The sequence below is a fragment of the Propithecus coquereli genome, unplaced genomic scaffold (genome assembly GCF_000956105.1).
Source record: "Propithecus coquereli isolate 6110/MARCELLA unplaced genomic scaffold, Pcoq_1.0 Scaffold386, whole genome shotgun sequence".
Classification (NCBI taxonomy): domain Eukaryota; kingdom Metazoa; phylum Chordata; class Mammalia; order Primates; family Indriidae; genus Propithecus; species Propithecus coquereli.
The window spans coordinates 2,522,547-2,536,211 of record NW_012149574.1 but is presented as its reverse complement, the minus strand read 5'-3'; the positions used below and the strand labels follow the sequence as shown (position 1 = coordinate 2,536,211).

General features: G+C 39.6%; 1 protein-coding gene across 1 annotated transcript in view; it reads left to right on the top strand.

Moving 5' to 3' along the window:
* The first annotated feature begins 5,012 nt into the window (after positions 1-5,012).
* Positions 5,013-13,665, top strand: part of TMPRSS7 (transmembrane protease, serine 7) — a 32,400-nt gene continuing 23,747 nt past the window's right edge. The window contains exons 1-5 of the mRNA XM_012652238.1: positions 5,013-5,056; positions 6,339-6,469; positions 8,727-8,794; positions 9,916-10,106; positions 11,893-12,121. Of these exons, the coding sequence (XP_012507692.1) occupies positions 6,377-6,469; positions 8,727-8,794; positions 9,916-10,106; positions 11,893-12,121 (581 nt within the window). The 5' untranslated portion in view covers positions 5,013-5,056; positions 6,339-6,376. The remainder of the gene's footprint in view (positions 5,057-6,338; positions 6,470-8,726; positions 8,795-9,915; positions 10,107-11,892; positions 12,122-13,665) is intronic.

The window sequence follows — 13,665 nt, the reverse complement described above, 5'->3', positions numbered from 1 at the left end:
ACAGTTAGTAGGAGGAAAAATCCATAGTACAACAATTATTTAAGTAAATCTTTATGCCTTTCTCTCAAGCTATAAGTACTCTTCAGCATTATTATACATATACAATTATAGCAGTTTAGATTTTCTCTGGAAGATATAAGTACATTAAAAATGGATAACTTTCTAACTATTTCATAGTTTAATTGGCTCTTAAATAGTTTTGCAAGGGGGAAAACAAATCTTTTGTGTTTTTTAAGAAACTGGAACATGTAAATGAACAGCTGTGTGTTCATTTAAATCTTGAGGAAAATGAAAGATAGTCTATTGGTTTGGTTTTTTTCTAAAAATGCAGTACATGCACTTAATCATTGTTTATATAGAGAAGGAATGGAATGGTATGGACAGATGCAATCTCTTTTAAGTATTATAGTTGTGGGATACTCTAAATGGAATAAATTGACCCTGACAATCGTGTAAAGGTAAAAACCAAAGTCAAGGAAAATGTTGAAGAACAGAAAGAAAGAAGTGTTGTCCAACACAAAAATGAGACCTATAGATTCAAAAACCACTTATTTTACTGTCTTAAAGTACAAACTTTAAAAAATGATAGGCAAAGCGAGTCTAGACCACTTAGAATTGAGGCAGCTTTATACAAAAATAATATATATAAAAAAATCAAGGGCGATCGGATAGCAAGGGTGAGGGCATTTCTGCAAACTGACTTAGCAGGATTCTTGCTACAACTGGGCCAAGGACAGGACCCAAGGACAGAAGTCCGGTTAAAGAGAAAGCTCAGGGCCCAAGGATGCAGTTTAGTTAAAAAGAGCGCTCAGAGGAACCTGGCTAAACTTTGGTCAAGGAGAGACTCTTTATCAGTGGCTGCTGGAAAGTACATTATTGGTGAAATATGAGTTAGTTCTGGAAATAAGTAGGGAAAGAATCCAGAAAGGGTGAGCCATTAAAAAAGCCTTAGTTTTAAATTTCCTCATCTTAAAATTACAAAGCCTAAAGCATTATTAGTCATTTCATCAATGTCACTAATACATAACAAAACCCAGGAAGCAAATTTGTACATGATATAATAGTTTTTTTGTCTTTTGTGTCTCTTTTTTTCTCGAGTTAGATCAAATTTTAAGTATAAGACAACTCAACTAATCTTTCACACTTTCGGCAGGCAGTTTTCTCACTTGCTGTTGTATCTACAGCCCTTCAAGTTGTGTCTGGATCAGCAGAACAGTGTTTCTCCTTTAAAGGGCAGAAGAGTAGCCTTCCATTGACTCCAGTGCCCACAGAGTGATGATGTTCTGGTAATACCCCCCTTTTCTCTTGGCCTGCTAAGAAAAATTCTGATGCTGTCCCTGAGGGTTACCTTCCCATCCTGGATCTAATCCAGATTGGTTTTGGGAAGAAAGGGAGAGACAGGAATATGGGATTTATAGCAGAAAGGGCCCCAGGGTTTACTGAGGACTGACTCCAGGAGTAGGGGGAGGTAAATGGAAAAAATCCCCTTGGGTAGAGGTTTTCAGAGTGTGGCTGGAGAGTTGAGAGCAGGACTAGAGAGTGAGTCTTCTGGAGCATGCAAGAAATACTAAGCAAGAGGGACGTAGTGTGAGGATTTTTAAGATGTGGTGCTGGGGGTTATAAATTAGACCTCTTCACATTATTTAGTAGATGCAGGCAAAAATGATAATGACTTGTAAAATATTTTTGGATTGTTGGATAGTGTTTCTTATAAGAGGAAACCTTGCTTTGAGGCTGGCTGTATTCTGAGAGGCCCGACTCATATGAGTGACACTGAGAAACCTTTACTTTGGGGTGCAAAGCTGAGTGCTAGGTCCCTTTAACAGTCACAATATAGTAATGAGGCAGCTTCAGTTTCTGAACTGGACCTGGTGGAAGTAAATTGATTCCACTCCTCTGAGAGCTAGCTTGAATCCGGTGACCATTCTCTCAAGACAGCATGCGAATGGGTGAAAACTGGCTTCGAGACACCCCTGGGTGACCACAGACCTAATAATGGACAAAGAAAACAGTGACGCTTCTTCCAGACCTGCTGACTTGAAAGTAAGTACGATGTGAGGAACCTTCTCTCTTACTTGAATACCATTTATTGTTGACCCTGTTAGTAAAATGAGGTTGTGTGACTTTATAAAAATAAAGGGAATAATAATGAAATAATGATGAAATACTCTTCTTATGGTACTTAATGGATTTTACAAATATGAGCTTGTTTTAAAGTGCTGTACTTGGCAATTGATTCATAGCTGTTTTTCTAAAACTCCAGGGAAATTGTACTGATCTCTACACAAATTCCATTTTAAAATTTAATCAGTGCTAACTGAGACTGCCTATGTGTTCCTGCACTTAAAGATCCAACGTGGGCCTTTGTCAGTTCTACAAGCACTGACATCTCTGTGTGTTTCTCTCTTTTACTTCTTTGAGGCGAGTACTTGAAAATAGCTTGACACCATAATCTACTGGACTCCTTCTACAGTAGAATGTTTTTCTCTTTAGAAACACCATCCTCACTCTAGCAGGACACCGCGTTAAATGAAGTCTGGTCTAGTTCAATTTCACCCAGAAGGATACAAGCGACATTTCACTCCAGGGGCTGACAAGGGTGTGTGGCAAAAAGAATGAGGGAGCTATGAATAATTCAGAGTGTACTTGGCCACATATTATCCCATTAATTGGTAGGATTAAAGACTGAAAGACATAAATTTTGAAAGGAAGAGAGAGGGAGAATGAGAGAGAATGAGAGCACTCTTAAGGAAAGCACAAAAGAGAGACTATTTTCTGGAATTGGTGTTCTATTGCTGCCTTTAAAAGAATGTGTGGTTAAAAGTTATTTCATCACTGGAGTTTAGTTACCCTGACATGTATAAATCTCTCCTTCAAAGAAGCTAAACTCTCGCATATATTATTAAAGAATTCACAGCATCAAATGGCAGAGGGTGGAGGAGAAAATAAAAGAGCAGGAGGGGAAACAGTTGAATAATGTATTTTTTTCCTCCTGCACATAACACTTTGCACATAAACACATTTAAACCAAACGTTTTCTAATCTAATGAGTCTTCTATTTATTTTTAAAGTATTCTCTTACTTATGATTGGGAAACTGAGTCACCACTCAGTTCGGTGGCTGACAACTGGAAAACAAGCACATTTGGTTCTTATCCTACAACCCTACCCAAATCATCACATCACCTTAACTTTTTCTTCCTACCTCCCAGGATTGAAGCCAAAAATCTGAAATCAATTCATTTCTCTGGGGAACTCATTTATAGTCTCATTTATGATCCTACCTCAGCCCAGAAAGAATCGATTGTGAGAAAAAAGCAATATAATACAAACATTTGAAACACACACACACACAGAACTGTGTATGCAAATGAATCTACCCACACGGAATCTTAACCTTGACTTCCTGACCCCCAGATCCTTCAGTCTACTTTACCCATGACCTCTTCTCCACAGCATCTGTTCAGCAGCGTCGGAGAGTTGAGGAGAGGATCTGGGGACCATTTTACTAGGGTTCATATACAGTATTGTCTAGTTTTTCTGATCTTGTGTAACTGGATACAAATCAACTTATTAGACTTATGTAAATAATTTGACTGATTCGTTTAGCCTTTTTAACACCAATATCTCCTGACTGGGTAGTTCAATTTAAGCTCTATACTACTTCCAGTTGATAATACATCTTTTTTTTTTTTTTTTTTAAGATATCCAATATCTCAGTTCAGGTGGTCAGTGCCCAAGGGAAGCTGCCAGGAAGACGACCGCCATTGCCAGGGAGACCACCACGACAACCCATTGGTAAAGCCAAACCCAAACCAAAGAAGCAATCCAAGAAGAAAGTTCCCTTTTGGAATGTCCAAAATAAAATCATTCTCTTCACAGTATTTTTATTCATCCTAGCAGTCATAGCCTGGACACTTCTGTGGCTCTACATCAGTAAGTTAAAATCTGTGCTCCTTTGGGGTTAGGGCTTGTGTTGTGAGTCCAGCAGTAGCAATACAGGGCAGACCTGCCCCTGGGTGTTTCTGAAGGGATTTTACTTTTTCCAAGACTGATACAGCATTTCCCAAACTGGTGTTGATGTTTTAAGGAGAGAGAACCCGGAATTGTTTTTCTCATTTCTTCTTCCACCACCATCACTTTCTTCCTGTAGGAGAGCAGGACCAGGAGATGGGGGGTAGGATGGGAAGAGCTGAGGAAGCTGTTCAGGAGATTTTGACTGATTCAGAAATGTAACAGCTTTAAAAAAAGGAAAGGAGTGCTAAGCTGTTTCATTTCCTCATTCCACCCACCACCTGTTTCTAGGCAACCTTAAATTTCCAGCTTCCTGAGCTCCATTTTACACATGCGTCTTTCTCTCCCCTATTATTACGTTTTTGTCGATCTGATTGAGCCTTTTGGACAGGTGTCATAACTAAGCCCTTTCTTACAGAGTACTTAGTCATGCAAGGATAGCATTTGTTGACTTGTGTTGGAGTTCTCATCCTGTACATGTTCGTGCATTTGTACAAAATACATGTCCTGTGACATAATGTGAAATGTATATTTGGTCTCTGCTCCTCATATCTGACACAGAGCTTCTAACACTCTGTAACTTCCTGAGTGATGGGGTGATAAGAGCATCTTTTGTTATTTTTTTATATAAATATATTTGTTATAATATTTGATCTTAGTCTCTGGTTCCTAATGCAGTGCTTCTAAGAGTGTCTTTTTTTATGTTAATGAAATGACTGGTGGGAGAAAGCCCCTAGATAGCCCAAGGAACCAAGCCTATGATTAGAGGGTTGTAACTTTCAGGAGGGAGCTGGCGATTGAGCTCAATCACCAATGGCCAATGACTTGATCAATCGTGCCTACATAATGGAACCTCCATAACAACCCTAACCAACAGGATTCAGGAAGCTTTCAGGTTAGTAAGAATATCCAATTGCTGGGAGGGTGAGCTGCCCCAACTCCACAGGGACAGAAGTTACCATGCCAGGAACCCTTGTGGACCTCGCCCTCTGTGCCTCCTCATGTGGCTGTTCATTTGTATCCTTTATAATAAACCAGTAATAGTCAGTAAAGTATTTCCTTGAGTTCTGGGAGCCATGATAGAAAATTAGCAAACCTGAGGGGGTCATGTAAACTCCACGTTCGTAGCCAAGTCAGATAGCAGTGTGGGTGGCCTCGAGACCCACAACTTCTGCTTGGCATCTGAAGTAGCGGGCAGTCTCATGGGAATGTGCCCTTAACCTGTGTGTTCTGACACTAACTCTGGGTAACTGGGATCAGAATTGAATTGAACTGTTGGACACCCAGTTGGTCTGCAGAGAACTGGAGAATTTCTTGGTGTGGGGGGAAAAAAAAGCCTGATGTTGAAAGTGTTGTGAGTAGACAAACAGTTTTCCTAGATATACCCCCAAAGATATTAAAATCTGATTAGAAGGCAAGGGTTATAGGCAAAGAATTAAAGAATATTGTCTTGAACAGTTCAGGATACACACACACACACACACACACACAGAGAAATTGATCACCTATAATTTTCTTGGCACAGTGTAGGGCATCAGGCATACCATGATGCATCTCCTACCTTCAAAAAGCTCACAGATGCATATTCTATTTTAGAAAAGCTCACAGTTCAGTGCTGGAGAGAGAGCATGAGTTGATTTTTCTGATCACAGAAGGGAGGCATCCAACCTGCCCAGGGATAGAGTCCAAGAATGCTTCCTGAACTGGTTTCTGAAAATTTATTTGACACATATTGAGTGTGCCCACTCTGTGTTGGGCGCTGTGCTAGGCATGGGGAACAGAGTGATAAGCAAGATGTCGTCTCTATCCTCAAGGAGCTTATAGACTGGTGGGGGAAGTCAAGACCATGGGCAATTAACACAAACCCCCAACCCCCAACCCAGACCAAACCAACTTATCTCCCATCATTTCTCTACTGTATCTCCACTGACACGTTTGCATTGCCCTAGCATTTTTGTATAAAGTTTTAGAACATCCTTGTACAGAAGTAGTTTGTTGGCTGTGTAGAAATCAGAGAAGGGCATTTCATGGAGAGATATTGGTATGAACAAAGGGAAACTGGTATGAACAAGTAAGAACTGCAGCAGGAACCAAGTGAGTTCTGATACATGAAATCTGAGTGCGGAGGGTGGCCTTGAGAAATGAGGTGGACGCTAGTGGAAGAGATGCCATCAACTTTAGAGCTCCATGAGCTATGAACCCATGAGATATGTAGCTGCCTAAAATAAGATCATTTTAGGAGCCTGATACTGACATAGCTCAGACGATGCCTCACTGTCACACAGATGGGAAAGCCTCCTAATCGCCTTCTCTCCTCTTTTACAGTTAAGACAGAAAGCAAAGATGCTTTTTACTTTGCTGGGATGTTTCGCATCACCAACATTGAGTTTCTTCCTGAATATCGACAAAAGGAGTCCCGGGAATTTCTTTCAGTGGCACAGACTGTGCAGCAAGTGGTGAGGGGATGGGGGCAGAGGGCGTGAAAGTCGGGGAGGGTGGAGTTGAGGGGGTGAGGGGCAGGGGAGGGACCACAGATGTCACAGTGAGCAGGGCTTAGGGAAGTAGAGGGCAGGGCGGACCAAGGAGGCTGTCAGAGGGAAACGTGGGATTTAGCTCGTCTTGGCTATAAGACAGAATTGCTTCGCATCCACCCCCCCGCACCCACCTAACATAAAAAGAAATGGCTCTCTCAGCTTCAGTTTTTCTCATCTGTAAAATAAAGAAATTGGATCAAGTGACCTTTAAAATGCCTTCCCGTTTTGAAGTTACATGCATACTGATTAATTTTGTGATCATACACAAAATTTATTTCAACCTTGACGCACAGGCAATCTCTTCACTTTTAAAAATAATTTTCTCAAAAAAATAAAAATAAAAATAATTTTCTCATTATAGAACTAATAAATATTTATTATAAACATTAGTAAAATTCATAAAATTATTTTAAAAATCATTAAAATCTTCTTTAATGTTATCACCAGAGATAAAGCTCCTTTTTATTCTGGAATACATAGACATAGGGGATGGTGCAATATTGGGATACTAGTAAATATTTAGTTTTATAATTCAATTTTTTTTGAAGTAAATATTCTTTAAAAAAAAAATAAGTCTTGATAGCCCCAAAGTTAGCAAATCCCTTTTTACTGAATGTTTAAGCTGTTTCCAATTTATGCTACTATAAATAATGCAACAGCAAAACTGCCACATAAATTATGTGTATCTCAGATTACTCCCTTAGGTGATTTCCTAAAAGGTATAATTACTTGTCCAAATAGAAAAATATTAATTTATGTCTCCTGGCACATATTGCCAACTAGAAAGTTTCTGCCAATTTGTATTTCCACAGTGGAAATACAGTGGTGAGCTTGATGCAGTGACTGGCAGTGTAGAATGAGGAACGGTTGTGAGAGACAGGGCCAGCAGTCAAAGGCAATGGTGGTTAGAGTGGCTCTTATTTATTGAATGCCTTCTTTACACTAGGTTTGTTACTAAACCTCTTACTTCTGATATATATACAGTCACGTGTCACTTAATGATGGAGATACACGCTGACAAATGCATTGTTAGGTGATTTCTTCATTGTGTGAACATCATAGAGCGTACAGCACTTACACAAACCTGCATGGAATAGCCTACTACACACCTAGGCTGTATGGCATAGGCTAGTGCATCTAGACTGCAACCTTGTGTAGCATGTTACTGTACTGAACACTGTAGGCAATTGTAATGCAAATCAGTAGATAGGAATTTTTCAGCTCCATTATAATCTTACGGGACCACCTTTGTATACGTGGTCTGTCACTGACCTAAATGTCATTATGTGGTGCGTGACTGTACACCACTTATTCCTCAAATTATCCTAAGGAGGTAGGCATTTTGATCGGCACGTTATGGTTGAAAAGAAAAAGAAAAAAAACTCAGCAGGTTTAGGCAACATGTTCTGTGTTGCATAGTGAATTTAAACTCTGCAGCGCATGCTTTTTCCACTATATTTTATAATTTCTAAGGTTTTGTTTTTTTTTTTAATCCTGGGCAATTATGTAGGTGGTTTCCAATTATGTAGGAAGGGGAATACTGGAGGAGAAGATGACGTGGGAGAACAGAGTGAGTTTGTTTTTAGAAATGCTAAGTGAGGGCAAAGAAGGTCGCAGGGGTGGGGAAACTGTGGCCTTTCAAAAGGATCTAGAAGGATCTAGAAGGCCACATGTGGCCTTTGGGCCCCAGGTTCCCCACCCCTGGCTGGGCCCTGCCCTAGAGACTGGGACCTCTGAAGGGTCCTGGTGGACCTGGCTGTGGGCACCACTCGCCCCCTAGTGGCTAATGTAGGAATATGTCATTAAGACTATAGTCAACACTTGCACTGATAGAGAAGGGGTTGGGTGAAATACTGTATTATGAAAATGTGCTTAAATGAGTTAGATTTGTTAACTGTGGAGAAAATTAACCTTTAGAGTCAGAAGAATACAGAAGGTAAGCTTGATTAGAGTCTTTAAAGAGAACAATCAATGCTTGAAGGTCACAAACAGAATGAAGGTAAGTAATCCAAAAATTGCTGCAGGAAGTAAGAATTTATTTGAATTCAAGAAATAATGTCTGCGTTTGGAGTTAAGGGCTTTTAGCTCTTCTCTTATCGGAGGTTGGGCCTACAATATACAAGATGCTTTGAAAGGAAGACAAGTTTGAAAGACATAAGACATCTCGATTCTTTTTCAGGTAAACCTGGTTTATACCACATCTGCCTTCTCCAAATTTTATGAGCAGTCTGTTGTTGCAGATGTCAGGTAATGTATGTCCTTTGTTTGGGGGTTTCTGCGTTCACTTCTGTAAATTCCACTTAAGGCCATGAAAAGGCCAAGATGCCATCATTCTCAAGTAACTTCTCGGGGGTGGTTGTGGGTTAATACCCTATTAGCACGACTAGTGACCCGGCCCTTTGCCATGCCGTCACTTTGTGTTTTTACTCTTTATCTACCAGTTCTCACCTTCTCCCCATAGCTGGAATCCTGGTCCCCATGTCAGTGCCACTGGGCAAAATGCTCATAAACATGGCTACCATATTGGGCTGAGGTGCAGGCAAAAATAAAGCGGAGAACACTATTTCTCAATGTCCAGTGAAAAACTGGTCACTAGAGATCTGAGGAAAAAAAGAATTTCATGGTAAAATAGTTTTTAGAAAACATTGTGCACATGTACTATATCCCACTCCCCCCACTCATCTCCAGTATATCCGCAGAGATTCATAATCTGCTTTGGCATATTAAGGTACTGAGAAGCCTTGGGGTAAAGCAACTTGATTACTTTCCTTAACCTTCCATTTCTTAAGTTATTTACTACAGAAAACTATCTTATGTTTCTTTCACAAAACATGGTGGTATTTATGCAATTAGGAACTCAGTTTCTGGCGTAAGACTAAAAACCAAATTGGACTTGATTCCTGGATCTGCTGCTTACTAGCTGTGTGACTTTGGTTGCATTTGGTGTCAATTTCCTCATCTGTAAAAACAGAATAATAATAGGATCTTCCTCATCAGATTCAAATGGGAAAAAGCTGATTTAGCACAGTGCCTGGACATGGTGAAGTATCAAACATTATAACTGTTGTTATTTTTAATAGCAGTGACTACTGACTGATATCCACGAGTAGTATATTTTCCATGGAGATGCAACTCTACAGTAGTGGTTCTAAATTTGAATCCAACACAATAATCATAATGTACATAACATGATACTTTCCCTCTCTGATCCTCGTAATAGGAGTCAGTAACTACTCAAAGAAGGGAGCACGTCAGTTAGCAGATGTGCTCACTGGCCTTACCTCGAATGTCAGTTGTGTTGCTGCCTCTCTATAAAGTCTACTTCCTAAGAGGTATCCCTGCACATCTCTCTTTTTTCATTATAGCAGCAACAACAAAGGTGGTCTCCTTGTCCACTTTTGGATTGTGTTTGTCATGCCACATGCCAAGGGCCACATCTTCTGTGAGGATTGTGTGGCGGCCATCTTGAAGGACTCCATCCAGACGAACATCATAAACCGGACCTCTGTGGGGAGCTTGCAGGGTCTGGCTGTGGACATGGACTCTGTGGTACTAAATGGTGATTGCTGGGTGATTCTCCTCTAGCATTCCTTCCTGCAGCACTCCTGACACTTGCCATTATCGTAGTCAGCATTGTGACGAAGTATTCTCTTCCATAATCCCGGTAGCACAGGATGAGCTGAAGACAACGGAGCTATGTTAGTAAAGAAAATTGCTAAATGTTAAATACAGTGATTGAACCATAAATTTGGGAACAAAATATGTATGAAGTTGAATTTATTAAAATGTGTATTTATTCAGCTCATGCATCTTCAAACTAAGTCCCCAAGGAACAAAGTTCTGGAGGAGGAAGGATTTTGCTGAGGTTTATTTTGTCTTTCCTTGTCCAGACAGAAATACCCCTGTATTATGTAGTGTTGCCCAATGCTCAAAAATGGATTGCTTCGTAGCCCTGTCAAAATGCAAATTTCAGTGTTTGTCCCAACAATGAAATGGTTTAATTATTGTGTAACCCAAAATTTATACAGCTTTCTCTTTTTATTTAAACTTTATATATTACAATATATAAACATATATTTTGTAAGTATATATTATATATTACATACAAAGATAGAAATTATATATAATATATATACACAGACTTGCACACTAGGCATATGGGTGGCTGATAAATATTTGTTAAATGAAGGAAAAAGCTCATGGAAAATTTTGCACTACATGTACTATTTCAGATAGAGGACTAATTATTACCATATTTGTTTCATTTCTTTTTTAACTTTAAAACTTGTAACTATGATTTCAAGAATACAGAATTAAAGAAAATGGCATGATGAACTTTCATATACCGTTTCCTCAGCTTCAACAACTGTCAACTCACAGGCTGTCCTATGTGATCTCTAAATACCTAAACAACCTCCCCTACCTTCACTGGATCATTTTAAAGCAAATCCCAGAGGTGTTTGATTGCTTTTAAAGAAGAACTAAAAGCAATTTTACAAAGTACAATTCTAACAAAATGAAACGGTGGGATTAACAGTCTCTTTTTCTTTGTGGTTTTTTTAATGCAGCTGGACTCCGGTCGGATTACTCTTCAACCATAGGCTCTGGTAAACTCTTTCATATGATTCCCCACCCTCCCTACACATGCATTAGTATCAGTTTTGGCTATAATTTTTCTTTTCCAAGGACAGTATTTGTTAGTGCTCTTTCAGTTGCAGGTGACAGGAATACATTCAAATTGGCTTAAATACAAAGGAAACTTGATTAGCTCATGTCACTGGGGCATCAATGGAGTGTGCTGGCTTTGAGTGTGGTTGGGTCCAGGTTCTAAAATAAAATATCATCAGAACTCTTCAGTTCTGCCTACTTATGTTGAAGCTTCCTTATCAAGTGTGTTCTTCCATGGTGGTGGCAAAAATGGCCACCAGCAGATCCAAACTTACAATTTATCATTTTTCAACCATGGTGGAAACCACCTCTACATATTTTCTGACAGTTCTAGAGGAAGTCCTGGGGCTGACTCCCATTGTCTGGCTTGTTGGACAACACATGCTCATTCCTGAACTAACTTCTTTGACTCTAGGTTATGTGCCTACCTCTGAAACCAGGGGTGGATTTAACCCCAACCAAACTATATAGACAGGGTTGGGATAGTTTCTCAAAGTAAAATCGAGGGCTGTTAACCAGACAAGAGAAAGGTGGACTCCTGGCCGGCAAAGACAGCAGATGTCCCCCACAGGACCTCTTTTGCTCTTTACTTTTCTATAAAGATTTCAAGAAAAATCATTCCTAAAAAATAAAAAAAAAGAAAGAAAGAAAAGGGGAAAAAAGTGCTGTCTCCACAGACAAAGGCTGCTCTCAGTACATCTATGCAGATCACCTGTCCTTCCGCTACCCTCTGGAGATTTCTGCAACCTCAGGAAGGCTGATGTGTCACTTCAAGCTGCTGGCCATCGTGGGCTATCTCATTCGTCTCTCAATTGAGTCCATCCAAATTGAAGCCGACAACTGTGTCACCGACTCCCTGACCATTTACGACTCACTCTTGCCAATCAGGAGCAGCGTCTTGTACAGGTATTATGCAGGCACTCTTGGCGAGTGAAAAGATTTTTTTTTTACATCTTTGTTTTACAGTATCTGTATTCCCCCTGGATTTTTTAAAAAACTGTTTTGGTGTACACTCATGGGGTCAAAGACTGACTCATGCCCTATTAAGTTTCCATTGTACTTTAGTATCCTGGCCAGAGCCACCAGACTCAATGTTTTTCACTTGGAGAGAACAAGACTCTTAAAGTCAGTACAGCAAGAATTCCAGCTAATATGTCTGAAATATAATAGATATTCTGTTTAATTTTACATTTATTACAATTGTGACAAGTCTACCATTTCAATAGATTGTGAGAATTCTATGATGATTGCATAGCATTAGTAAAAAAATTAAAAATTTTTCTTACAAAAATAACACATGTTCATTGTAGAAAATTATGTAAATCAGAGAAACCAATATCAATTACTTCACAATCTCATTACCCAGAGCAAGTTTCTGTTATATTTTAGCATAAATCCTTTCATTTATGTATATTTCATTACACACACATACGCTCATGTATACCCAATTTTTTTAACTTAATAGTGGACATCTGCTTATGGGTGTTTAATATTTGATAACCTCCAAATGAGTTAAGCTTTATTAAAAAATTACTATTTGTTGCTGTGCTAAAAATGTACATGAATTGTCTTATTATTTTTACCAGTGTCTATGTATGTATGCATGCAATAGTCCTTTGTGTGCGTATGTAGGTATTTACATTTTGGTGATGTATATGCATGTTAAAAATTCAAACACTATATAAGGATATGCAGTGAAAAATAAGTTTGCCACTGACTCCCATTCGTCAATCATTATCAGTTTCTTTCCATCATTCCAGACATATTCAGTTATTATCTCATTTAATCCTCACCACAGTGCTTATGAGGAGTGTACCGTTACTACTACCATTTCATAGAAGGGAAACTGGCACTTACCAAGATTTAAGCCCAGCATCTTTCACCCACTTAAGTGATGGAGCTCTGGTTTTTTCTTTTTTTATTTGTTTGTTTGTTTGTTTGTTTTGAGACAGATCTTGGTCTTGCACCAGGGCTAGAGTGCAGTGGTGTGATCATAGCTACTGCAACCTCAAACTCCTGGGCTCAAGTGATCCTCCTGCCTCAGCCTCCCAAGTAGCTGTGACAATAGGCATGAACCACCACCACACCCAACTAATTTTTCTATTTTTTGTAGAGATGGAGTTTCACTGTTGTTCAGGCTGGTCTCTAACTCCTGCCCTCAAATGATCCTCTTCCCTCAGCCTCCCAAAGTGCTGGAATTACAGGTGTGAGCCACTGTGCTCAGCCAGAGCTCAGTTTTGACTCTAGTTTTCCTTAGGGCGGAGCTCATGACCTTAGCCATTGAATACACTGCCTTTATATCTCATTTGTGCTCAAGAAGGGTCCAGTGACAGCCATCCAGGAGAATTCTTTGGTAGTAGTCACTGGACAAAATTTTCTATACCTTTGCCGGCTCTGATCCATCTATAGTGCCCTGTGGCCACCAATTGATGAAGACCTGGTTGGCAGAG